The sequence below is a fragment of the Durio zibethinus genome, chromosome 14, assembly GCF_047325235.1.
Source record: "Durio zibethinus cultivar Kanyao isolate XHJ-2024 chromosome 14, ASM4732523v1, whole genome shotgun sequence".
NCBI classification, from domain to species: domain Eukaryota; kingdom Viridiplantae; phylum Streptophyta; class Magnoliopsida; order Malvales; family Malvaceae; genus Durio; species Durio zibethinus.
Window position 1 is genome coordinate 1852769 of NC_143175.1, and position 13464 is coordinate 1866232.

The following is a 13464-nucleotide window of genomic DNA, read 5'->3' on the forward strand; positions in this document are numbered from 1 at the left end:
CTATCGAGATTACTGAATTATTTGCTTTAGGTTCTGGACAATGAAATTAATTGTGATAAAATTAAAAAAATAATAATAAAATTTGTTGTAATTATAATTAAAAAAATAATTATAATTGTGATTAAAAAAATTTAATAAAAAAATTATATTTAAATTTAACTAAAAATATAATAAATTTAATCACATTGTACTAAAAATATAATAAAATATAAATAAAAATTTATTAGCTGGAGATAACAAAAACAAAAGAAAATCTTTTATTTTGCTATGCTTAAACATAAATTTTTTTTACCTAAGAGTTTTGAAAGCACGTTTATTCATTTTGGTTAAATATATATATATATATATATATTTGTTGATGTATATGCGTTGGTTGGATTAAAGGTGAGGGGGATTCTTACTGTACTAAAATTGTCGCTTTGTCGCTAAATCTTTTTAATGTTATAATTGGTATATAAGATGATATTTAAAATAGAATAAAAATTATTTTATATTATATTTGATTTGTATATAAAAAAATAAAATTATAAGAAAAATTAATAACTTTTTTTATATAGGATGATTCAATTTTTTTTAAATAAAAAAAATTATTTTTAATTCATCAAATTAAATTCTTATATCTTACTATATTTTTAAAAATTATATTCATAATTAAATTATATAAATTTTGAAAAAAATAATTTTAATTAATAAATAAATTATTTAATCTTAATTTTTATAAACATCGGATGTGTTTGGTATGCAAAATTATTATAAGATATAATAAAATGATATTACAAATAAAATTTGATTAAACAAAATCATTATATCTTATCCTATTCATAATATAAGATAAAATCATTTAATCTTATCCTATTTATAATATAGGATGAAATTATTATAGCTTCATGTTGCACCCTTCGGTTTCAGCCATACTTCAAGTGAAGAAAAATGGAGCAAATGCAGCAGCATACAGCAGCAAACAACCAATATATATATAAAAAAAAAAAATTCAGTTAAGAAGCATCTTTGTTTTTTTTTTTATTAACACCGTATGAAACTAAACTAAAACTCAAAATCAAAAAAGGAAAAAAAAAAATGGTAGACGTTGATATATGGGTAACCCTAACAAAGTACTGGACGGAGGCCAAATGATAAGAGGGTGCCAATATCCACCAGTTGAATTTCTAGACTTTTTATGCTACAAATAGTCAGGATGCAAGAATCCCACAGGAATATAACCAATTGTTAATCACTCTCCTTTTCCTACTCGAAAGAATGGTGGATTGAATGAAAGCTGTATGTATGAGAAGCGTAAAAGCAGGGCATCGGTATATACAGAGATGAAAAATGAGAGCGAATGGACTCACAGATTTGACCTCGAATCTGCATGACCAAAAATATTCAATCATCTAGGACGACTGTGAATCTCTTCATCAAGGAGTCTAGCCACAAGGTGTACATCCATGGGTGGCCCTTTGTCACTTAAAATGCTATAAAGTGAGTGTAATTCTTCAGAGTTTGCTTTCTTGAATAAGCCTCTGAGAAGTGTGTCAAGTCCACCAGTCAAGCAATTGATCCAAGGAGCCCCTGCAGTATTTTGTTCCCCAGATATTTTAAGTAAGTTCTCACCACTATCAGGGGGATGAGAATGTTGTAGAATCTGCACTTGAGGTCGTGAGTAAGGCCGAGAGTCCCAATACTCCGAACAAACTCGATTTCGATCCATTGCCTCAATGGCCTGGTGTATATTAACCATGTGAAAGATGAGTTTTACTTAATACTTCAGAGTAATGCATTTACGAAATAAAGTACAGTTGTTAAACGATTAAAAGACAATGTGCTCAGGGAGGGGGAGAAATAGTTTAAATAAACTAGTAGGATAACTTTTCAGATCAACTGGAGACCAATCAACTTCTATGTTTGATGTTAAAAATCGTCAGTACCCCAGAAGTCAGATTGTACTCTGGGGATGGCTTTCAAAGTTATCTTCCAATCACCAAGATCCCTCCCCCTAGGTGTAGAGGAACCAAACATGAAGAAACTTGCCCACGGAAAAAATCACATAACACATCGTACGAACTAATTTACCTGCACAATTGCTGGTGAAGAAAAACCAAACATCTCAAAGCCATCAAGGCTTCCGGGAGGCTGCAATGGTGGGAGGTTGGTCCTTCCTAGTCTATGTTTCTTTGTTATCTCTTGATTCACTTTCTCTCTCACCATCTCCCAACATCTGGCAGCTGAAACATGAATGAATACTTCACTGGGACAATGCTCCACAGAGACCTGAAATCAAATCAACATTAAAGCCATGAAGCCTAAAAACACATACATTTCTGGCCATTATTTTCTTACTTTTTCTAACCTAACTTCAAATCAAAACTAAGTTGGAAGACGACTTCTAAAATAGAATTTATAAGTTCTCTACGGTAATAAAACAAACAAATATTTTCTCTAATAGATGGAAGTAGGAAAAAATCAGGTGCAAGATAGTAGCATGCACTTCACTAGTAATGTCTAGAAAGTTATACTACTATGATACTATCTATAACAATCAAGTCAGCCGGAGTAAGTTATTTCCCAGTAGTCTGATAGCAAGACTAGTCAACTATGCCGAACAATCAAATGTTAAAATACATAAAACACATTCAATTACTTTCTGGTTCTCTGCAAAGAAAAACACAATGAACATCAGAGACAAACAATTTGGCAACAAAGATAAATCTATCCATATCTACTACGAATTTCTTCAATTGCCCATTAATTATGAAGGAATATGATTACAAAACTATGATAATTTTTCCTGGCATTATGTAATATAAGTTGAAGCACAAACAGGAAAGAGATAAAAAATGTATAACTGATAAGATAGTAGCACAAAACATAGTTGATACAATTAAATTTTCAATTACCATAAACAGAGGTCCATCCCTTCCCGCATCCAGAATTTCTGAGACATAGAAGGCCATATTTGTTGGATCTAAAACACTTATATACCTAACCCGGCTCTTAAATCCTGCATTAATTAGAATAAACAAGTAAATACATACTTAGCAGTTAGCATATTGACATGCATCGGCATTAATAGACCCCAAATGCAACTTACCTCTAGGGAAAATACACTGGCTGTTACACCATAACTTCCCAGAGAGCACAACTCCAAATTCCAGAGGCTCAACATTACAGTTGATCCTTCGCACTACCTTTGCAATGCGAGGACCTTTCTGCCGGAAGTTTCTGTCCAGATTATTTTGAGGGCAAGGCAGCCCTCCTACATTAGTTCTTGCATTGTCAACTAAACTTTCGAAGGCATTGGCTGCCACGTTCTCATGTTTATCCTCGTTAGCTTTTTCACTGCCCAATGGCAGCAGATGCTGAAGGTTGCTTTCAACAGTCACCAGATTATCCTTGTTATTGTCCATCTCTATTGTATTAAAGGAATCCTGAACATTTCTACCAGATTCTGCAGTGGCAGAGTCTAAATGACAAGAAATCACCTGATGATTAGATCCTAGCAATGTGATACCATTTGCAGCATGCTCATCTTTTGCTTGAAAATAATGAGATGAACTATTCCTTTGTACATCATGGGAACTGGCATCCCTTTGATACATAAAAGAAGCATCAGTTAGAGGCGTAGTTAAGATAGGCTCATTCTTGTAATTACATGTGCTCGCCTTTCCACCAGATGGTGCCAGCACCAGTGAGGTTTCGGACTGCTTTGTGATAGAATGTTCTTTTGGTCTTCCTGAAACTGGTTTCTTTGGTTCATCACCTTCATCATCACTAAGAAGAATAATATTATCATCTGCTGGAGCTGAAGGTTTCTTCACTCTACTTTCTTTGGCAGTTTGGCCTCGAGGCATGCTTAAGTTTGAAGCAGAAAGAACCAATTCCTCTTTCTTCAACTTAGAATTTGGATCTTTTGATGGTAATGCAGCCTCTGATAGTTTATTTCTTTGATGCAATAACATCTGAGCAGAGATCTGAGCTAAAATCAAGGACTTGTCTTTTGACATTTCTTCTCCTGGCAAATCTTTGAACGAAATGACTGATGGTTGTGATTGCACCTCTTTAGGTATTCCTTCCAGTGTAAAGGACAATCTACTACCCAGCATATTGTCCTTGGAGACATATGTACTCAGGGCCAGTCCAAGGTCTAGTCTTGCCCACCTATACACTGAACTTAGTTTTCCTTCCAATGCATCAACAAGGATATTTAATTCATTTATGTCATAACGAAAGAGGAAAACTTTGGCACCCCTGGCACATGAGCAGAACTGTTTTGCATGATTCAGGCATGCATATCTATCAGGGGAGCAACGACAGCCTGCTGCAGAAAGGTGCAAATCAAAAAAACATATGCTGCATTCTCTCTCGCTGGTAGCATCAAAATTGCTGTCCATTTTCACAGCCTGAGAGGAACTGCAAAGAAATTCCCTCCCTAGACACTCCATCTCAACACGTGTCTGTGGCCAAGAAAAATATACAAAGTCAATCAAAATCAACCACAGGTAATATAAGCATTTCATTTATGCTATGTTTACAAAATAAGCATATTAACAAAAAGATAAAGGTTACAAGATTTTAGCAAATATGGATCCTATTTCAGAATTTGAATTGAAATTAGATCAATTACTGGATATAACTGATTTATAAACAACATAAAATTGACTTTAAGTAATTCTGCCATTGAATACTAGATCAAATCCAGTGATTGTAGTATATATTTTGTACAAAATGAATTTTACATGTAAACATACTGCATAATAAGGTTATGGGTCTACATGTACATATACAATAAGCATGGAAGTGCATGCATTTATGTCCATGCATGAGAACATAAAATATTAGTTCTCATAACACAAGCTTCTTATCCTCAAATTATTAGAGATTTGGGATCAACAATTCTCCAGAGATCGGACCAATCCAAACCAAATAAAAAGTTTATCAATTATATTTGAATTAGAGGCACAAATCCAGCTTAGGAATGAAATTTACATAAATTCAACTCTTAGCAATAGACATCCCAACTCAAATCCAGATCATCTACACAGATTCTGAACTGACAAAATAAGAATTCATACAACCAAAGCCTATAAATCAGCCCAAAGACAAATAATGGACATAGAAATTACCTTGAGAGTTTTAGCTAAGATTCCATCCTTTCCACACATATCTTTCCACCTTATGTTATCAGAAGTATACTTCTTCAATAAATTGAGCTCCCAGTGGGCTTTGACTGCTTCCCTTGCTGCCCCGAGCAACAATTTATCGTGTGAGATGGAAGTTTTTCTTCCCTGTTCACGGTATAGCTCAATAGCAATCAGTCCATGGGGCAACCAGTCAACAGGAGCTACATTTACTGCCTCCGCACAATTGAAACCACAGTTGAACCCAGCATGGTATGCTCTAGGGAAGGTCAGAACAAACTCTCCAGCATTCTGAACACACCGATAGACAGGTGCCCCTTCAGATTTTAGTATGGAAGGGGACAGCTGAGTGACCTGCATGAAAGAATGAAATTCAGGGCATAATTGGTATCAGGCAGTAATATTACAGTAATTAAGCATACATGGGGAGAAAAGAAGATCTTATATGTGAAATTATAATGAACTATAGATTACAACTACAAATTCAATCTTCTGAAACATGGAACCAGGAACAGTTATTACAAAGCATCCACTACATTGGCACCATGAATGTGAATATATTTCATATTTGTTATGCATTGATTTCATTAATTTGCTTTTAAGTAGTGTAATAAGGATGGTGAACCAGAAGAAAGCATCCTAACTTCTCTCACATATCCCAAACTAGAAAAACACTAGAGCCAGAATAGGTCCTCTCAGTATGTATATTACGTAAAACTCGTTCAGGTTAAAAATCCTTTCTGCTAGAACCAGAACCTGGTTCAAGCATTCAAGGGGTACGGGCAATAATGATTCCTAATTCAAATTTTAATGTTAAGAGCAAAACAGCAGGGACAACATCACAGATCAGCCTTACCAAGCCACCAGCAAAATGGTTGATCCAAGGACATGTTTTCTCAATAAAGAACTATTATAATTATTTGACCACTTAAATTCAAGAAGCAAAAGTATCTTTTGATACATTTGGCTTTTTAGTACCGATTGACATGCTCCAAAACAGTTGGATAAAGTCACCCTTAGCTATAATTACAAATATAAACACCATATTATAGAACTTTTAGCTCACCAATTTGTGAAGTAGGTCAGGTTGTTCATCAAAAAGGTCAGGCAAATGCTTTCTCATAGCCACCTCCAGTTTAGGAGCATCCTTTCCTGGGACACCATACCAAATTTTTGGAGCACCCCAATGCATGTAATTTAGTGAGTATAGATGGTGATCTTCCACATGCTGGTTGCATCCATATAAAACAAATGAAAAAAAAAAAAGGAATTAGCAAAATCCTCAGGTCATCCTTTAATTGTCAACAGCAGCATAAAATAGAAGTTTTGCAGGTATAAGTAATGGCCTTAAATGTGACTTCAAAAGCTTGGAATTTCAAAAGAATCATTTGTTGCTAACACCCAAAAAACATAAAACTATACCACAAAATTCTGCATGGTGGCGTAGGTGGCTAAAAATTCCATCAAGGGTTTCTTCCACTATTTTGACAACAAATGCATGCACATTTTTACATCAACACTATATTTCAACCAGGATCTGATCACTTTAGGCATACAACTTCTTAACTGTTCTTATTATGCTGTATTACAGCACACATTATATATGGAAGAACATAATGCGGTACGAAGTCACACAAACAAAATAAATAGACATGAATTTCATTGTTCACAAGCTGGGCTAATGCAAAATTATCAAAGAAAATATTGGAGCCAAGAGTTCAACTCATGCAAGGATAAAAGAGGTCTATAGTCCTAGAATTCTTACCCAACAAAAGGAGGAAAAGCACATTCCTACATACAACCAGGGAACCAGAACCCCAGAAATATCACTGCTTTCATAAGAGAGAACAGATCCAGGAAGCCTTGGAAAGTTATTTAAGTTCCAGCCTGATTTTATGTACTTTTCATTTGAAGCAAATCCAACTTGGCTGTGCTTCTTAGGAAACCCACTGCCAAAAACCCCAGTTTCTAGATCAGCCCCATATAAGACCTGAAAAAGGAAAGGAGCATAAGAATTACCAACTACTCTTTGCAAATAGTTTAAAAGAGAAACAAAAACGAGGGTAGATAAAAAAAGAATCAGAGCTTGCTTGGCATAGTTGGAGATGAAAAAAAATAGTTTTGCTGATGTAAAGCTTTTAGAAATTCTTGATGAGAATGAAATTGTTTGAAATAACTAAGAAAATTTCTTTTGCCCGCTTGAAACTTCATTGACTTTGTCCATCAGCTTCTCATTGTGACTCTTTCTTGAATCTCCAATTAGGAACTTCAACTCCTAGCCTCCAGAAACTCATTATCAGCTTTTAGAAAGGCTAAAAGAAAAGTTTTGTCAAACTCTTATTTGGCCCAACCACAGCTTTTTGGAGTAGGAAAGCAGCTCCAATAGTCAGGCCAATCCGGCAGTAGGTAAATTAATCAACAGAAAGGAATGACGATTTTTTGCTAACTCATAACTCTTACCTCTATTTCCTCAGTTGCTTTCTCCACTATCCGCCAGTATTCACCCTCAATATTCTCAACTGAAGGCTCATGGTGCACTGGAAGAATGGTCATTTGACCTTCCATATCTACATCATTTTCCTTCCTCTTAAAGTACTGGGCCTTGAAATCATCTGCATACTTCTGAAATTTATCCAAGGTAAACTCTGGACCAGGTTCAAACCCAAACCTCTCTACTTCACAAAATCCAGCATCAGCAGACCCTGGGATACTTCCACTATCAGACCCACAGTCTGCAGCCATTCTCATGCATCTTCTCCTTTTCCTCCTCATATTGTTATTTACTTTTGACATTTTTCTCATTGAATCACGATTCTGCAGCTTGTCAACCCTCTGCACACGAGTAGCAAATCTAGACTTGTCCCACCTATTCTTTTCTTTAAGAGTACAAGGAGGCTTCCAAGAAGATGGAGGAACAATGCGACATAATCCATATTGTTCTGCTATTGGTCGTATGCTAGCTATATACTTCAAAGTATCTTCAAACTCCTGGGAAACATTATAAACCAGTTAAGATTTTTTAATTCTCTAATGTAGAACTCCAGATTATACAAGTAACAGTAACAAGTATAGCTAGGCAAATTATGATACTCAAACAATTCAAATATTATAAGTAACATTAAATACCTCTTCTGTTGGGTAGAACACAGGTGCATCCTCAAGGTCTGGCCTACATGCTTCTTCTGGCCGCCATCTTGCAGTTAACTGTTCCAACATGTTACATAGCAATGAAATAATATTTGAAGACAAAGGTTAACACATGAAAATAGCATATCAATAATGCAGTCCGGATTGCATAGTCCAGCTCCTTCATGGTCCTTCAATAACCAGTTAGTTAGCTGTCACTTTAAGCTACATTATAATATAAATTATCCATAACGTCATCATGCCAAAAACTTAAATATAAGGCACTCCCAGGTCAATACTTACATCTAGGATGTTGCTGCTACAGATGATAAATATAACAACAGTCGGGTGGAAAAAATAAATGACACTAGAGGAGCGGTGCTGCCTGAGGCAGATTATGAAAGGTGTGAAAGATTAAGGAAACTATAAAAGAGAAAAAGAAATTGGAAACTAACCTTTTGGCAATCATTACACTCTGGACATCCGCGGATAACACCTTTAGGAAAATTAAGTCTCAATCTTAGATTCTGCAAAATGAATGGCAAGTATGAAACTACCAAGATACAGCATTGTCACAAACAATAGCATGTTGTTTTGCTAAAATTTCCAAAATCAGCATTCAAAAATTTTTATAAAACAGAGAAACAATTTCAAAAAGAAAGAAAGAAAAGAAAAACAAAAGATTCAACAAATAACTTAACAAGAAAAGAAGAAACTAACTTGATCAAGCTTTCCACAATCAGGCTCATTGTCTGAACTGTTATCATACAGACCATAGTTTATCCAAGGTCTACGCCTTAGAGACCTTGTAATCTTTGCACTTTCACTATTGCCCAACTTAGTTTCCTTCTGAATTGGACTGGCATCAGAAGTACTTGCAGAGGCTGAGCAACACATTACATTATCACTCTCATGTTTTTCAACATCTTGTGCCCCCCTTTTTAAGGTAAAAGATGCATATGACTCAAAACCCGGTGGAACTGATGGAATATCATCATTCTCTTCTTTAAAACAAACTCTCATAAGTTCTGTCCCCATTGGTAGTGCTACACAAGATAATGGATGAAACTTCAAACATTACAGTCTGTATCTGGAACAGAAAACAGTTGAATACAAAACAGTCCTACCTTAAAAATTAAAGAATCAATTCAGCAGCCCAACTCAGGGTACCTAATTTGACATCCTAACTATAATTCTGAACAGCTTTAAAAAGGAACTTTATCTGCACAGAAATACAAAGCAATTAAAAAAATAAATAGACAAACATAATCCAAAAACTTCATTTGCATTCAAAATCAAGTCATTATATTCTTAGAAGATCAGCATAAATTATGTCAACATCGCAATAATTGTTACACTGATTTCAGGTTTTACTCAAACAACCACAATTCAGTACTTAGATAAGAAGATATGAGAATGGTAAGAAACAAGGATGACTACATTCCAGCATATGGTTCTGACAATTGTGTATGATAATTGATAAGCCATTTTCTGACTTATCCTCAGCAGATTAAACAATTCATGCTTTAGCCTTAATCCCCAAATCCTAGAATACTGCTACAAATAATAGCTGAAACAAAAATACAAACACAATTCTGTAACTAAACCAACTTAAGTTATCCAAGAGCCATAAGATGCATTCGATAAAACTCCTTCCCAAATTACTAACATAACATAATTAGGTGAATCAACAAGACTTATGCCTTCTCATTCTTGATAGAGTTGATTAAAACTCAGGAAGTGATGACGCGGTTGAAATCTAATGATTTCAGTTCCTTCAAAATTATGAACCCTTAAATTAGCAGCTATGCAATCAAATTTCTGAAAACATTGGTTCTAGAAAGTTCCATCTAACAGGAAAGTAACACCATTGCAGGGCATTCTTGGATCATATAATTTCATCAACAAAAACAATGAATTGTAACTTTTGGGAATTAAAATGCAACATATAAAATTGAACATCATCTTCATCAACATATTTTTCAGTTTTATTTTTCTTGATAGAAAATGAAATCATGATAACCAAACAGAAATTTACTAAATAAAATTGTAGTTTAATCCAAGATTTAACTCATGCATTACTTTCCCTATTAAATGAGTTTGATTAAATAATACTAAACCCTAAAAGATCATTATCAAATAATTTGATTGAGAGAATTTTCAGAACAAAATCAATAATTAAAAAATAAAATAAAATCTCATAAAATTCTAATTTCCTATTTTGTCATCAGCATCATCAGACAAAAAACAAATTGCAAGCCAGAAAGATCCAAAAAAAATACATAAATTAAAAAGTCAAGAAAAAATTTGAGCTTACATGTTGATCCAAAAGATTTCTGTAATTTGACTTCAATCAAAGCAGCTGAAAAAGCCCCTTTTGACTACACCAGTTTTTCAGGGCAAAATAAAAAAATAAAAAAATCAGTAAAAATTTCTAATTTCAAAGCACGATAAAATAAATATTATGAAGTAAAACAAATGAAAACGTTGAACCAGATTTTAAACAGATCTAAACCTAACCCTAACCCTAAACCTAAAACTCCAAATGGTACCACAAGAAAAAAAAAAAACAAATTCAACAGGAAAAGAGATTACTATTTTTATGATGATGATGATAATAATAATAATAATAGTAATAATTTTCTAAATTTTGGTGCTTTTCAAGGGTACCTTCAAAAGAAATCAGAACAAAGAAAGAACAATTCCAAAAAAAAAAAAAAAATAGAGGAAGGAAGCTGATGAGGGTAAATATGGAAGATTAATTAATTCATCATTACTTCTGGAAATAACAGAATTTCATCAAAGTTGGAAAAAGTGAAAATTTTTTTAATGTACCTTTTTTTTTCAATTAAGGGGCGTTTGGTCCAACAAATTTGTTTGGGTTCTATGTTTGTTGTGTTTTTATGAAGCAATTGACAGCATATAAGTTATAAAAAGAAGTTTTTTTTTTACTAAAAAATTAAGTACGATAAGGTGAAAATTTCTTAATTAATGGAGGATCGGGTGATTAATTAAGGTTAATGAAGTTTTTTTTTGGGGGGGGGGGGTTTTAGTAAAAAAAATTAAAAAAGGGAAGAAAAAATAATAATTTTTCAATTATTTATCTTACCTGTGGGCTGTTTTTCTACGGGCGCCTTGTTGGGATGAATGAGACGAAGTTTCCTCTTTTTCTTGAAGGACTGGCGCCGACTATGGCATGGACTATGGACCGACCATCCTTTATAAGTGAATTTATTTTTATTTATGGACTGAATTTTAATTTTTTAGAAAAATTAATAAAAAAAGTTAATATTTAAAATTTAAAAGTATCTTGCTTAATAAAAAAATTTATAATGAAATTAATTTATCCGAATAATTATTTATAAATTACATATCAAATATAATTGGATGAAAATATTCGGTTAATTCAATTTTTTAAAAATTAAAAAATTAAATTAAATAACCGATTAAGTCAAAGCAAATTAAAATAACTAACCACTTTTAATTTTATTGATTTTTAACAAAAATAAGAGAGTTAACATAAATTTGTCACTTGCACTAATGAAACTTTCTTTGAATTATTTTAATTATTAATTTTTATCTTAATTGTTAATAATAAATTTATGTAAATATCAAAGATTGCACTTAAGTATATTTGGTTAACTAGTATTAATACATGTATTCTCGTTTCAAAAACTAATTAGATTTAAATAAGTTGTCGTGGATTAAATTTTAATAATTAAAATTTTAATTTTAATATTTTATTAATAAATTATGCTAAATTTTTTTTATTAAAAATTATACTTTATTCACTACTTCAAGGGCATTTAGATTATAACTCTCTTGGTTGATTATATATATATGTTCATTTTTATATATTAATAATATAATTTTTACATGTAATGGTAATTTATGTACCATAATAATGCATTTAATTTTTTAAATTTTTTTCTTTTCGAAAATTTAATTCCAATTCTCAATTAAAATTTTTTATGTTTTAAAATGGTTAAGATTCGTTTTTTTTTTTTTTTTCTTTTAAAGTTCCTTTCATTCATACATATAATGTTTTGACCTAATTTATGTGATCCACATAATTTTTGTTTGGTATGCCTGGAATGTAGAATAAATCACGTGCAACATGCATACCTTGCAGTTGTTGTCATTCACATTATTGAAACGGTCCATTGAAAAATCCTGTATACATATTATTAATATTGTTAACATTATTTAACAAATTAAAAAAAAAAAAAGGCTTACCGCGTTGACAATTTCTAACGAGAATTTATTCGTGAGAATGCCTCATTTTCTTTCTTTATTATTATTTTTTATTTCTTTACATTTTTTTTTACTATACTTGCTTTGTCTTTTTTTCCCTCACTTTCGTCAAAACGTAGGTAAAAGTTGTAAACTTGTTAATTTGAATTTCAGAATTACGAGTCAACAAAAGCCTTTGAATTCTTTAATGCGTTGGTTCGTAGAGTTCGATTGTTACCTAATTATCACCCCAAATTAAGTAATCTGCCTTGAAAAATGGATTTAAATGAATGTTTGGGTTTTAATAAATGGTTTAGGGTACACTAATATTTAACATTAGTCGAATAAATAAAAATGTTTATCGGTAATATTAAGAATAATATATTTGATGGTATTAATAATAATGTAATTATCTATATTTTTTAAATATAAAAATTTATCGTAGACAATTGTATTAATGTAACGATATATTATATCAATTATTTGTTTATGATATCAATCTTTATATAAGTAAATACCCTAAAAAAGTTTAGGAACGCAAGGTTTCTTAATGACATCAATACCCTATTATTAATTTGGGTTAAGTATAAATTAATTAGTGTGCTTAATTAAATGTCAAAGTGTCTTTACGAGGTAAATGGGTTGCAAGACGTTGATCGTAGGGTTTGCAAATAATTAGGTTTATGAATACTATTAACTAATATTTATATTTTTTATTTTAAATTATATGAGTCAAATTATTTTTTAACTTAATCACTGTATTCATAATATAATTAGTTATAGATAAGTGTATTTCGTATTTCATATCATTTAAGTTTGATATTTTAAAATTAAATTCATACCTACCGTTAAGTAGTATAAATAACTATGAATCAAACTCAAATTGTATGAGTTTAACTATTTATGAATTTAACCATTCATAAATTTATGGTATCCATAAACTTCATTAATTATGAATAAATTAGGTTCA

The 13464-nt window shown here is 32.0% G+C and overlaps 1 protein-coding gene across 7 annotated transcripts; it reads right to left on the bottom strand.

Moving 5' to 3' along the window:
- Positions 1-950: 950 nt before the first annotated feature.
- Positions 951-11475, bottom strand: LOC111295709 (putative lysine-specific demethylase JMJ16). Of its 7 annotated transcripts, none has more exons than XM_022889340.2 (14): positions 11371-11475; positions 10579-10642; positions 9389-9483; positions 8982-9307; positions 8717-8788; positions 8262-8339; positions 7596-8123; positions 6901-7125; positions 6202-6363; positions 5121-5489; positions 3089-4451; positions 2895-2998; positions 2071-2268; positions 951-1720 (listed from the first exon to the last, which is right to left on the bottom strand). In XM_022889340.2, the coding sequence occupies exons 4-14, from the start codon at positions 9297-9299 to the stop codon at positions 1388-1390; spliced, it is 3750 nt and encodes a 1249-aa protein (XP_022745075.2). In that variant the 5' UTR covers positions 9300-9307; positions 9389-9483; positions 10579-10642; positions 11371-11475; the 3' UTR covers positions 951-1387. The 7 variants fall into 7 exon arrangements, with proteins under 7 accessions (XP_022745075.2, XP_022745074.2, XP_022745073.2 ...); XM_022889339.2 differs by lacking the exon at positions 11371-11475 and adding an exon at positions 11097-11178; XM_022889338.2 differs by lacking the exon at positions 11371-11475 and adding an exon at positions 10932-11062.
- Positions 11476-13464: the final 1989 nt, after the last annotated feature.

Excerpts from the sequence above, each read along its gene's own strand:
- LOC111295709 (XM_022889340.2), bottom strand. The coding sequence starts at position 9,299 with ATGGGGACAGAACTTATGAGAGTTTGTTTTAAAGAAGAGAATGATGAT. Across the intron at positions 8,789-8,981 it reads ATTGTGGAAAGCTTGATCAA|AATCTAAGATTGAGACTTAA; the intron begins GTTAGTTTCTTC and ends TTCATTTTGCAG. Across the intron at positions 5,490-6,201 it reads CTGACCTACTTCACAAATTG|GTCACTCAGCTGTCCCCTTC; the intron begins GTGAGCTAAAAG and ends TCTTTCATGCAG.